This window comes from Thermobia domestica, chromosome 8, assembly GCF_964235325.1.
Source record: "Thermobia domestica chromosome 8, izTheDome1.hap1.1, whole genome shotgun sequence".
Taxonomy (NCBI): Eukaryota; Metazoa; Arthropoda; class Insecta; order Zygentoma; family Lepismatidae; genus Thermobia; species Thermobia domestica.
Genome location: NC_137461.1, coordinates 165,645,562 through 165,659,377, shown reverse-complemented (window position 1 = coordinate 165,659,377; position 13,816 = coordinate 165,645,562). Strand labels below are relative to the sequence as shown.

At 36.8% G+C, this 13,816-nt stretch overlaps 1 protein-coding gene across 1 annotated transcript in view; it reads left to right on the top strand.

The window, feature by feature from the left end:
- The window catches only part of Patronin (calmodulin-regulated spectrin-associated protein patronin), a gene marked incomplete in the record, with an annotated part of 438,489 nt that overhangs the window by 187,813 nt on the left and 236,860 nt on the right, over positions 1-13,816 (top strand). Inside the window, 2 exon segments of the mRNA XM_081769233.1 lie at positions 41-291; positions 10,806-10,924. Coding sequence (XP_081625359.1) covers positions 41-291; positions 10,806-10,924 — 370 coding nt within the window.

Sequence of the window (13,816 nt, the reverse complement as noted above, 5' to 3'; positions counted from 1 at the left end):
ATAAATTGATACTGTTTCATTCTTCTTTTCCTTCTTGTAGGCTGAAAAGTTGTGTTGTCCAGATTTCCCAGTGATACGTGAAATTAAAGATCTGTGCGATGGCATAGGGCTAGCAGCTTTAATATCATTTTATTGTCCAGAAGAAATACATTGGAGTGATTTGGTAATTAACTATATCCCAACAGTATCTGACTCAGTTCACAACATGATGTTGGTTCAAAAGTTTTGCCAAAACAGCCTTCCACATTCGGTTTTCCACATGATGCCAGAAGATGTAACCTATATGCGCAGGTATGATAGAACTGCAATAAGCCTTTATCTAAATGTATATTTTGAATTGTGTATATTTGGAGTAACAATTTCAATCAAGATGAGTATTATTATTTAAAAACAGTGTATGTCTTCTATTTTAGTGATCCGAAATCAGAAAAGAGAATTGAAAGATCATTCTGTGATTTTGTTCGTTTTGCAATAAACGTTGGAATTGATGAAAATATCTGAGTAAGTATAAAGTGTTTTGTATAATTTTGTTTCTGAGGAAGCACTGTATCTTCTATTCTTTTACCTCTTAACTTGTTGTCCTGAAATTATTTTATTCATTTGTAGTCGCGAGTAGTTTTACTTTTATAATCAGATTCTTCATAATTTGCTTAAGAACATCAATGGACCCATAATTGTATTTTTGTAATAAGTCAATCACAGACACTAAATTCATCCAAATGTAGTGTTCATCCGGAAGACCCTTTTAATTCCTTTATGGTAGTTTGTGTAAAACAGTAATAATTAATCTCAAAATACTATAGCAGTCATGTTTGGAAAAATTGAGTTCTGAAACTTATTGAAAACATCCAGTAACAAAAGAGCTGAAAGGTTAAAACAACAGACTTTGACTGCCATATTCGCCAGGCTCTTGCCTATTGGAAAAATGTGTAAACAATATATAAATATCACAATATTGCGAGCGGTGATTATATTCAATAAGAAAAAACGGAAAGGCTATTACTCACCGCAAAAATCATGTAGCTGACATTTCTTTTACATGAAACAGGTAGCGCTTTCGGAAGATGCAGCTTCCTTCCTCAGCCTGTGGTAGACTTAAAAAAGGATGGTTAAAAAATGGTTAAAAGGTCAGGATATGAAAAAAGGTTTTTTTCACTTAACCTGGATAGAGGAGAAATAAATATTATTTGGAGTAATCTTTTCACTACATACTTTCACCATTTGGAAAGCAAGAACAGAAAACAGTTAACAGCAGTGTACAATGTCAGCGAGTTTCTATTCCCGTGTGTTTTAGTGTTGGACAAAAGATTTGTTTTATACATACCTGTTGCATGTAGAAGAAAATTCTGCTACATATATTTTTTTTTTTTCGGTGAGTAATAGCCTTTCCGCTTTTTCTCATTTAATATATAAATACTACGAGGGTTATTTCAAATGCCTTGCTCACAGCGCATGCAAGACCGTTTAAGTGCGTGTGATCAAGTTCAATTTTTATGTCAGTTGTGAGTCAGAGTTTGGGCTTGACGGTTGTGTCAGTGTTTGCTGCTTCACATGGCTGTGTTGTGAGAAATTCATTGTTAAAATGGAAGGTGAACCTGACTCAGATAGGATTACACATAGTGAACAGCGTTCCTATATCAAGATCTATACTCTACGTGAAAAGAATCCAACTGAAATTTTTAAAATGCTTTACGAAACTTTTGTGGAAATATTATAGTGGTTCGTAGCACTGTATCACAGTGGTCAGCTCGTTTCCGTAAAGGTTGTGTAAGCACTGTGGACAACCAAAGGAGTGGAAGACAGTCAAGCGCAAAAGACTGCACCTCTGAGATTATTGTGAATGTCATTTTGAGAGAGGATCGACTAGAAACGTATTCAGCGTAATCTGAATGAAGAGCAGGAAGCATGTTGCAAAAGAATTGCTTCAACGTTACCGAACAGAAGAAGATCAATTTCTACGAAGGATTGTTGCAATTGATGAAACTGGATACGAGATTTTGAACCAAAACAAATCTCACAATTGAAAAGTTCCGACTCTTCACGCCCGAAGAAATTCCGCCGCCAACAATCAAAGGTTAAACTCATGATGATCCTCGCGTATGACTAAATGGAATGATAGCTACGAATAGAGTGCCACAGGGAAGTCTGTAACAGGCGCATACTACAAGCTGTTTCTGTAAAATGTTTTGCGTCTGAAAATTCGTCAAAGAAGGCCTGACATGCTTGCAGCTGGTGTCCTCATTTTGCACGATAATGCAAGACCGTATACCCAAACACGTCCCCACCAATCATATAGTCTTGATTTGAGCCCACCAGACTTAGATTTGTTTCCCAAATTGAAGGAATCACCTCGTGGAAAACGTTTCGATACAATTGACGAAGCTTCCAGTGAGAAGATCCGAGTGATCAGATAGCTCAGCAATGAAGGTGCCCTATCCGGAATACAGAATTTACCAAAACGTTGGGAAGCTGTCATAAGCAAAAATGGAAGTTATATTGAAAGCCTGTAAATGTATTTGTGCAATACATTATTTACTTCCATAATACCTTCCAGTGTGCAGAACTACCGAAAATAACCCTTGTGTTTCTCCAGAAATTTGGTAATTATTGTTTAATTGTAAGAATACGTGAATAATAAATGAAATAAACATAAATCAGCATAAACGTAAATCAGTATAATAAACGTAAATCAGCATAGCGACAAATCTGGAAAACCAGACAGAGAATTCTGCCAAGAGTCAGGGATTTCCATATTCTAAGGATGAGATCTTTAAAATGTTCAAAATGAGAATTTAAAGATGGTTTCAGTTGTGGTTGAATACTTGCTTTTTAGTTGGCATCTTCAAATTAGAAACATACATTTTTAAAATTTATTTTTTATCATCAACGAACGAAGTGTGACAAACTTACATTCTGTAGTTATGCTCATTGTCTTTTGCTTTCGCTTGTGCAGTGGAATATCATTGGCGAGTCATCTGCAAAATACATTTGAATTAACGATCCAATGGTAAATTGATTTTCAATGTACGTATAATTCCATTCTCTTTCCTTTGTGATAACTATTGATTTTAATTTTTATTCGATTTTCCTGTCATACATTAAGTAAAGGTAGCTTATGACACAAATGAAAGGGTTTTGGAATGGGGTTACTGGTATTTGAGCTTGCAAAGAAGTTCATTCCGGAAGTACTTACGAATTTACTAAAATTGCTGAAGACGTTGCACATCAGCATATCCACTGAATCAATGCTCAGTGGATAGCTGGACTAATTTCTTCGAACTTTTGATCTTTAAATATGGGATACATCTATAGATAGAAGTACCAAAGTGTACTTCCTACTTTTTGTTTATAATGCAATGTTTATTAATTGTTATATATTTATTGGTACGTATTTAATCATTTTCCTTAAATAGTTTTACATTTGTAATGATTTATTAATGATGACGCGTCTCACAATTAAAAAAAGAAAGAGTAGTTGTTTATTTTCGTTTTAAAATTATTATGACATTAAAAATGATGCATTAATTTGCGAACAATATGTATGGTACATAAGTTCAGAGAAAATTTCAGTCTCTCTCTCTCTCATCATTCTTTGAGGCAAATTTTTGTATGCTCCTTCAGTGGTAATATAAAATGTTCAAAATTGTTAGAATAAAGATTCTTTCGGACAATACGTGTAAAAAATATTCTGTAACTGGAATGCAGCCTTTGAGAAAACACAAAAACTGGTTTGGGGGTGGAAGTGTGACCCCATGGGAACACCCCCATCCAAAAATACGTAACAGAGACTGTATATTTTTATTAGCTATTTGCAGTGAAACAAGTGAAAGGAAAAGGATGGTTAGAATTTGCAATTCAAATTATCGCAAATAATAATAATAATAATAATAATAATAATAATAATAATAATAATAATAATAATAATAATAATAATAATTTATTTCTAGTACAGGTATAACTATCGAAGTTTTATGATGTGTAATTTCTATTTCAGCGTTGACATTTTCATTTCCTGTAGAAAAAAAATGTAAATGGGATCCCATCATTTTGATATATTCCTGCTCTATATCTTGGTCATCGCCAAAATTCTTGGATTTTGGAACTAGGGAAGCAGACAGATCCCTTCTTGCTGCGATTTATTATCACGTATTACACTGGATGAAGAACATTGATTCAAGGATAGATATGTTTCAGATGTTACTCGGGTTTGAAATATTTTGCATGTTTATACTAACTTAAACACTAGTTCGGTGACGTAGTCGGTAGAGCATTCACTTCTGGAACTAAAATTCCTAAGTTCAAATCATGAACACGCTATGTGGGTTTTGTTGACGGTTTAGGATTCTCCTTTCCGCCGCGTTCCCCTCCCCCTTCTCTCCTGTTTACATTACTTTCATTCTTACATCATTAAACAGTGATTACTATCTCGTTTGCAGGGCGTGAAACTAATGATTTTATGTGAAGTATTAATGTAAAGCAACGAGCTTTCGTCTATCAATAACCGTAAGGTGCCTTCGAGAATTGTGAAACTACGAATTTACAATGATTGACTTCTTTCACCCGTGTAAATAATGTTCTGGACAAGATATTATTTCTCTCAGGAATAAAATGTTCTTTATTGCTTGCTTTCCGACATTGGAACTTATTTTGCTTTCTTGGTAGTACCTGATGCTCGAAAATATAATTTTGTAAATACCCAAATGTGCGAAACGAATAGATAATACAGAGTAATAAAGACATTATTACGAAAGTTTCCAAATGAATTAATAGCAATCTGAGAATGAGTGTATACGCTTTAGTATCATGTATTAAAAGTACTGTCATGTTTCATTGTCTTACATGTTTTAGGTAAACATTTTCATTTCTTATCTTAGAAACATAAGAATGCTTATATGCCTAGCCTAGACATAAAAGCTGGCTGTCTCAAGAAGAAAAGGAAGTAGCAAATGCATGTTGATTTGATGCAGTGGATCGAGGCGGTATCCATGGGCAAAGAAAAAAATTATACATTCATCAACAACAGGCTTTCATTTACAACAATATATGGTATAGAAAGGCGATCGAGAAATGAGAGAGATAGAATCGAAAGTGAAGAGATGTAGTTGGTCATGTACAAATAATGTGGAGCATCTAATAATCTTCAGATAGCAATTGAGGCGAACATGTAAGACATGTAAGGAACTGAGACTATAATTCATTGTGAGTGTAGAAACCATGGGCAGCACCTCCCTCAACTTGGGAAGCACTACAAGTTGGGTCGATGATTCCCACATGATTTGACTCCGGGCCAGAAGGTAACGCGAGCAGACACCTGTGTTTGTTTGCTGTCTTGTCTGAGGAAGGAGCCATTTCTGGATAGGGTATTGACATGTGATATCAAGTGGGTCCTGTACAAAGCTCCACGGCGCCGTCATCATTGGTTAGCATCCCATGAACCGGTTCCAAAACAGCCGAAACCACAAGAAGGTCCTCCTATGTGTTTGGTGGACTGCTCGTGGCATCATGCATCAAGAACTGCTACCATCTGGTCAGAGCATCAATGCTACTGTACTTTCTGCAGTTGAACCGTGTTCAAGAAAAACTCAAAACTCCGGAGCCAACATTTCTGAATCGCAAAGGAGTCCTCCTGTTACAAACTCTGCTAAGCCCCACGTGGCTAAGATGACCCGGGACACCATTCTACGCCTTATATGGGAAACATTTTTGCATCCGCCATGCTCACCGGATATTGCACCGTCCGATTATCATCTGTTCCATTCCTTGGACAGTCACCTCAGAGGACGCCAGTTCAAATCCCTATTAAAGGTGCAAAATGCACTTGATATATTCTTCGCTTCATGGCCCACCAAGTTCTATCGCGTTGGAATCCTGCCTTCCAGAACGTTGGCAGAAGGTCGTCGATGCTGATGGGGACCATTTTTGATCTTCCAGGTACGTCTTAGATGACATATCGACGTTCGAAGGAGGTTGGTGGAAAAGCGACAGACTTTCTTGGTTACCTTATTGAACTGGATAGTCTTGCTACTTTATTGAAATAATCTGTATGAAAATTCAAGTAACAGTCCATATATATATATATATATATAGGGTGGGTCATTTTAATCAATCCACGGAAATATCTGAAAAATGATAAAACATAGAAGAAATCTTTGAAGTACACGTTATATATTGCTAAGGGGGAAATCCAATTCCGCCAAAAGTACCCCTCTGCGCCCCCCGTAAATGGGGGTAACGAGGGGTAACTTTGAAATGTCAAATGGGAACATGGGTCGAGTAATACCTCGTTCGAAAGGTCTTGGAAAACTAAGTAACGCTGTACCAGAAGATGTTTCATATGGAGCACCAGTTTCAAAATGGCCTTCATGATATGGTTCGAAAACTCCAGTACCCGTAGTATGGAAACCATGGAAGGTAAATGAATGGAACAAAATTGAAATACGTAAATATCATAGGGCATATCGAATGATGTGATCCTTGTGAACCCAGCGGCTTCCCTGAAGGTGTCTTGTGGGCTAACTTCAAAATTTCAATGTTCGACCGGACAACGGTTCGGGCGTACGCTTCACCTACCCAATGCTGTTTGGAAGGCAGACTTCATGGATAGAGAATTGGTGCACTGAGTTAATGCAGATGGCCACATTTACATTTTGATTAACTATTAGCACTCATGTCATATTGTGAGCTTGAGGGACGAAACTGTGTGTACGTATATCCCCAAAATGCTTTCCAAATAACCAGCACGCATTGCATAAAAGTTTCTGTGGCGATGGAGATTAGCAAATTCACACGTTTGTAAGTTCCAGCAACTGCATTATTCGACAACTTCTTTCGTATAACGTTCCTTCTGTTTTCGCATCAAATCATACTCAGCCATACAGATATGTGTTACCATTCAAATAAAATTTCACCTTTTTTTAGTCACTACAGCGTCATTCTTACAAACACATGTTTCAACCACACCATACCTATTTGTAGCGTAGCCTTAATTAGCGAATTAAAGTAGAGTTCTCATTTGAACTTTCACAGTTACTTTCCACCCCATTCACATACAGGGCGCAAGGAGAGATTATTTTGCAGGACTTGGATTTCTCTATATACATTATGGCAATTTTACTCTAACATTTTTATCTTTGTTGTATTATTCTCGAGCCTTGGAACGCCTCCGTGGCTTTCGTATTTAATTTTCGTTATTTTCATTTATCTCTAACCGTATTCATACTATGGGCACTAGACGTTTTCTTAGACACAGTCACCATGTCTTGGCGATCATTTTGAAAACGGTGTCTCATGTTGAAAATATTCTTACAGAAGCTGTTTGATATTCATTTGTCTATGTAACGTGATGTTACTCGCTTCAAGTTGCTATTTGAAATTTTCAAGTTGGCCCCGGATACCTTTCAGTTGGCCCTTGGAGTCACCCCGACAACACCTCTCGATGTGCCTTACGTCAGTTACCTACTCCAGTTTCTCTTCTGTTGATTTATCTCCAATCGCTTTCATACTATGGGTACTAAATCTTTTCTCTGACACGGATACTATGTTTCGGCGGCCTTTTGAGAACACTGCCATTTCACCTCAATCGTTTTCTCTGCAAGATGTCGGATTTTGCAAGATTTATCGAACGAGGTACCACTCGACTCATGTTACTATTTGAAATTTTGAAGTTAGCCCCCAAGACCCCTTCAGGGAGGCCACTGGGATCACAGGGACCACACCATTCGATATGCCCTATGATATTTACGTATTTCAATTTTGTTCCATTCATTTACCTTCCATGGTTTTCATACTACGGGTACTGGAGTTTCCGAACCATATCATGGCGGCCATTTTGAAACTGGTGTTCCGTATGAAACATCTTCTGGTACAGCGTTACTTAGTTTTCCAAGACCTTTCGAACGAGATATTACTCGACCCATGTTCCCATTTGACATTTCAAGGTTACCCCTCGTTAACCCCATTTACGGGGGGCGGGGAGGGGTACTTTTGGCGGAATTGGATTTCCCCCTTAGTAATATATAACGTGTACTTCAAAGATTTCTTCTATGTTTTATCATTTTTCAGATATTTCCGTGGATTGATTAAAATGGCTCACCCTGTATATATATATATATATATATATATATATATATATATATATATATATATATAACCTCTGTCCAGAAGGTTCAGTGAATGACATCATACGGTCGTAAAATTTCGCCACCAGCGCATCCCGCGCCGAACAGGTCAAGACATGTCTGAAGAAGTTCCCGAGTGGCGGCACTGCGGGTGTATGCTTATCGTGTGTTGTAGAATGAAGTAGTGCGCGCCGACTAAACCAAGAATGAATACCAAAATGAAGCAGCGAATGAATATGCTGTTCTGTTTCAAACTTCGAAAATCTGCGAAAGTAACTCATGAAATGCTGACAACAGTTTACGAAGAATATGCTGTAACCTTAGAGTGTGTTTATAAGTGGTGTAAACGTTTCCGAGAAGGGCTGGACACCAAAGACACCTACCTAACTTGCCGGCCTACAACTACACGCACCTATGGCAACGTACGGAAAGAAAAGAACTTTTGGCTCAGGAAGGAATGTCGATCACAGTGCGAATGATAGCGGAGGAAGTGGGAATTGGTCTTAAGACGACCCAGGATTTGGATAAACGAAAGCTTTATTCCCGACACGTGCTCCACACTTTGATCGTCACGGTCAATGAGACCTAGTGCATAGGGTACGACCCCGAAAGCAAACGTCAAAGTATGGAGTGGTGGGATGCAGGTTTGCCGAAAAGCAAAAAGGTGCGAAGTGAGAGATCCCGCATCAAGACAATACTCGTGTGGTCTTCGACTTTGAGGATCTCATCTATAAAGATTTCCTCCCTGAGAGCACCATGTTAAATTCCGCTATGTACGTGGAAATACTGAAACGTCTTTTGCAATGGATCAAGCGGGTGTGCCCCCAGTACGCCAAGCAAGTCGACTGGACCTTGCTCCACGACAATGCTCGGCCATACAGTATCTTTCTGGTGCAACAGTTCCTGCCCAACAGGGAAATTGTGTCACTCTATCACCCACCCTGCTCTCTCGGAAATTTTTCTTGTTCCCTAAATTGAAATCAACCGTGAAGGGCCAGAAGTTTTCGTACATTTCGGGCATCCAAATTAATGTTACGACCCAGCTGAAGGCCATTCGTAAAGACAAGTACGCGAAGAGTTTCCAGGACTCGTACAACCGTTCCCAAAAGTGCCTTACCATCAACGAGGATTACTTCGAGGGACAGTAACTGTTGTCCATTCGAAATATAGACACATTCACCAAACATTCTAGTCAAAGATTATATCAAATGAAAAGAAAAATAATAAACTACTTCAAAGTTATTACCCAGTTCATTTACTCTAATACACACTGCTAATACTGTTTTAATATAACTGCCGTCACACACAATATTCTTGCCGTCGTCCAGCCACATTGCTTCACGTAAGTTCCACAAATGATAACGAAGTTACACTTCATAAACAAAGATACATGTACTTGTTACAACTTACGAACTAGATCTGTTATACTAGAATTGTCATCTACAATGAAAATTATTCGGATAAACGTTTCATTAATGTCTCCTGCCATTTAGTTTCGAGAAGAGGATAAAATTCCTTTAGTTCCGAGAAAAAAGTTAGTCGTCCTTTTTCAGGCTACATATAAACTGGATATTCTACTAAGTTTTATTGTAATCGCTTTTATCTTATTTCTAAATGTACATACAATTTTCTTTCCTTTAATTTTTTTTTGGGGGATCCGAGAGAGAGAGAGAGAGAGAGAGGGCTCTAAGCTATAGAGTGTTTAGCTGATACGTAAGTTCGCGACTGATCCTATCGTTTCTGAAAATTTCCAGTTTAAAGTGTCAGGAAGGGGGCATCTATTTATATAAAAATATACGTACGTATGTGTGTATGTTACAGTATAACTGGAATAATTGGAGCAATTTCAACCAAACTTGGTACAATATGACTTAAGATCTATAATAATAATAATAATACTGTAGTAGTAAGACATACGTAACACTCCAGCGGGGTAAAAGGTTAAAGGAGGGCGCTTCTAAAATTGATTGAAAAAACTGGTGTTAGTATCTAATTCATAGTTCTCCGAGTCGCTGAGATAATTAGTGACACTTTTGATGACATTTTAGCCCAAGTTTAGCCAAGAAGAGGCATGGCAAGTGGCCTGGAAGTCGACAGGAGCAACATCAAACACATTGCTCTCTTTTATTATTATTATTATTATTATTATTATTATTATTATTATTATTATTATTATTATTATTATTATTATTATTATTATTATTATTATTATTATTATTATTATTATTATTACGAAACCTTGATATCGTTACGATTATTATTATTTTCGAAGTATTTCTAATGTGTAGTTTACAGACATTTATATAAGGAGATCTAACATTGAATCCTCTTATGTGGAGTTATTTCAAATCGTTCATTTCCCTCATTAAATACAGTGAAAGCTGTTCATCTTTCGTTCCCAACTGCCAAACTACATATTAAATCTACTTACAGAATAGTAGAATCACAAGTGTATGTATATAGTTGTTAGCACTAAAGTATGATTAATTTCAAATGATCAACTTCACAAGTTTCATTTTAATTAATGATATGGTTATTCGTACTTTATTCGTAAATATAACAGTCAAGATTTTAAAATTTGGTGCTAATCATGTCAGTGAGAAGTTACTCATTGTGGTAGTGTATTCTTTTATTCATCGAGCGCAGTGAATGATTATTCTTACATTTTTTTAATTCTTTATTTTTCAGTTACATGAAGCAGAATTTAATTGTCTTCCTTGCTGACTTGTTTAATGTTCTTGAAATACATCCTGTAAAATGTGTGAGATTCCCTGGATCAGATAGGATGCCTTTGCACCTGAAGGAAGGTATGTAATGGACAAACGACTACTGTATGAATAAATATCCGTGTTTTGTGTGTGTTTTTAGTGAAATATATCACAGATGGACAGTAAATATTAAATTAAAATAAATCGAAAATATCATTTACAGTCTGTGATCAATATTATGGAATAATTTAAAGGAAAAAATATATAATAATGTGATTTTGTGTAACAATCCTTTAGTGTCATAATTCGTCAAATTTTACATTTTCTATGTTTAATCCTTCAAAGGAAGTGTGGAAATATTAAAAGAGATAAGTAGAAATGCAAGGTTTGGATACAAAACCTCGCGTTCCAAAATCTCGCCGGGCCGAAACCTCGCGGCCCAAAATCTGGCTGACCAAAACCTCGCAGGCCGAAATCTCGTCATACCCAAAATCTAGCCTGGACGAAACCTTGCGGTTCTGATCTCGGGATATAGAATCTCGCCTGGTCTAAACTACGCGGGACGTAATCTCGCCTGGAAAGAAATGTCAGTATAAAACCTCTCACGACGATTTCTTCGATGTAGAATGCTCTATATACTGCTATATGTATATATTTTGTAATAACACATAATTGCATTAAAATAATGTGAAGGAAAATTCTAATGCGTGCTTTGGAAATCTATCCTATATAGAAATGAAAATGACTATGTTTGTGACATCATACCTCTTGAGCCATCCGACTGATCTCGATGAAATTCTCAACACAGATGAGGTTCGGGCCTGATATGTATTTTATAATTTCGTTTTGACTGCACACCGAAGGGGAGAGGGAGATATTTAAAAATGAATAAAACTACTATTGAGCTACGAGACCAGTCTCGATCTAATTTGCACACAGATCAGGTTAGAGCCTGAGATGGTTTTTCTCAGTTCACTTTGACGGGAAGGGGGAGGAGAAGGGGAGTCATATAGAAATACATAAAAATGAAAGTGTCTGCGTTTGTAACTTAATAACTCTTGAACCACTCGACTGGTCTCGATCAAATTTTCAACATATATGGGGTTTGAGCCTGGGATGGTCTTTATTTCACTGTGACGGTGACCTTAGGAAGTTCTAACAAAATCTAATAATATTTATGAAAGTATGAAATAATATCTGAGTTTTTACGTTCCTCGGTTGAAATAATATATGTTTTTACGTCCCTGTATTATGTCTTGTAGTTTAAAGGAGACTTAGATGATCAGAATGAAGGAAATGATGGAATGAAGAAAGTGGGAGGAAACGGGAATACCCCGAGGAAGTCCACGCTCACGATATTTTGTATCGTCTTCTTCTTCTTCTTTTCTTCTTCTTCTTCTTCTTCTTCTTCTTATTATTATTATTATTATTATTATTATTATTATTATTGTAATATGGAATTGCATATTAAGAAAGTCACTGGGTAAATTTTAAGGAAAGGTTTCATTCCGCAAGGTTTTGGCCAAGCGACATTTTGGCCCGCGAGGTTTTTGAACGGCGATGTTTTGACCAGGCGAGATTTTGGCCCACGAAGTTTTGGCCACGCGAGATTTTGGGCAGCGAGGTTTCGGCCGCGAGATTTTGTCCGTATCCCGAAATGCAAGGGAGAAAGAAAAAAGAAGATGGTGGTTAAGGAAGCTGAGCATTAAATAAAGAAGTATCTAGTTTAACAGTCAGTGATTTGCAAGAAAATTATGGTTCACATAACGGCAAGTTCGGTTATTGATCTCGTAAGGAGAAAATTTTCAATAAATGAAAACTAGCTGCATAAATAATACCGTCGGAGCTAAAACGAAGCGAATCAGTACAACTCTTCCACATCATATAGTTACAGAGTAACCTATAAAATGGTATTCATTGAATTACCATTGTTTCTGCGTTATCATTCAGTTTTTCTTTTTGCCTGATTAAGTATATCAACATGTGAGTAGTAATTAATTTATCAGTTGTAATTCATGTAATCTTAATGACTTCATGCTTAGGAGCTCCGGAAATAGTTTAATAATGGAGAATGATAAACGACATGCTTGTATGTTAAGCATCATCGATAAAACCACGAATTAGAATGCACAACTCAAGATGATTTACTCGTGTTAGATTTACCAGACCCATAAAATCTCTAACTCTAACTCTCTTGACAAAACTTTGCAGATAATAAATAAATAAAATGGCATGATGTTTGAAACTGTAAAATGTATTGAGGGGCAAGGATGTAATTGAAAAATAGGGATCTACCTTCCAGAAAATTCCTCAGTAATTGCTCATACAGGTAGGTTACGTCGTCGTCTTGTAAGATAACACCACATGGAAATGAGAAACAGCTGACAAGAACAAGAATTTGCATATGTCTGTCCTTCAGTTGTATTCACAACCTACTCAATATGATAAATCACATTGTCGTACTCCAACACTGGTATATCCCATTCTCCATATTCGGCAGTTATTATTCGGAACAGAGTGGCACCTTGTTTGGGTTGCGGGTTCCATCGAAAAATTACTAGTTTTCTTCCATTTCTGTTTGGTCATAGGTGTAATATTTTATGCTTCATGGTCTATAGAACGTTCACGAAATATCATGTTCTTGGCTTTCTTTTGGTTTTGGCACTAGCGCTATCGCTTCTGCAGCCAGGTCTTTCCTTATTACAGGTATTTTTTCTTAACGGAATCCATTGCTGAAAGCTAACTTATAGTTCCTAAGTAAGAGAAATGCATAGGAACATAATTACCAATTTCTTAATTTCATACATTTAATTTCGGCTTCAATTTAAACAGAGAAACCGATCTTAAATACAACAGATGGGGTCAGTAGTATATTGCTAGGAGTAGCAGAAGGAAGTTGTCCTTGAATCTCTTGTTTAATAGTCTTAACATAACATCTAATATCAGAGAATATCTAACACGTAGTGCGTATTAAAGGATTATTACCAGTTA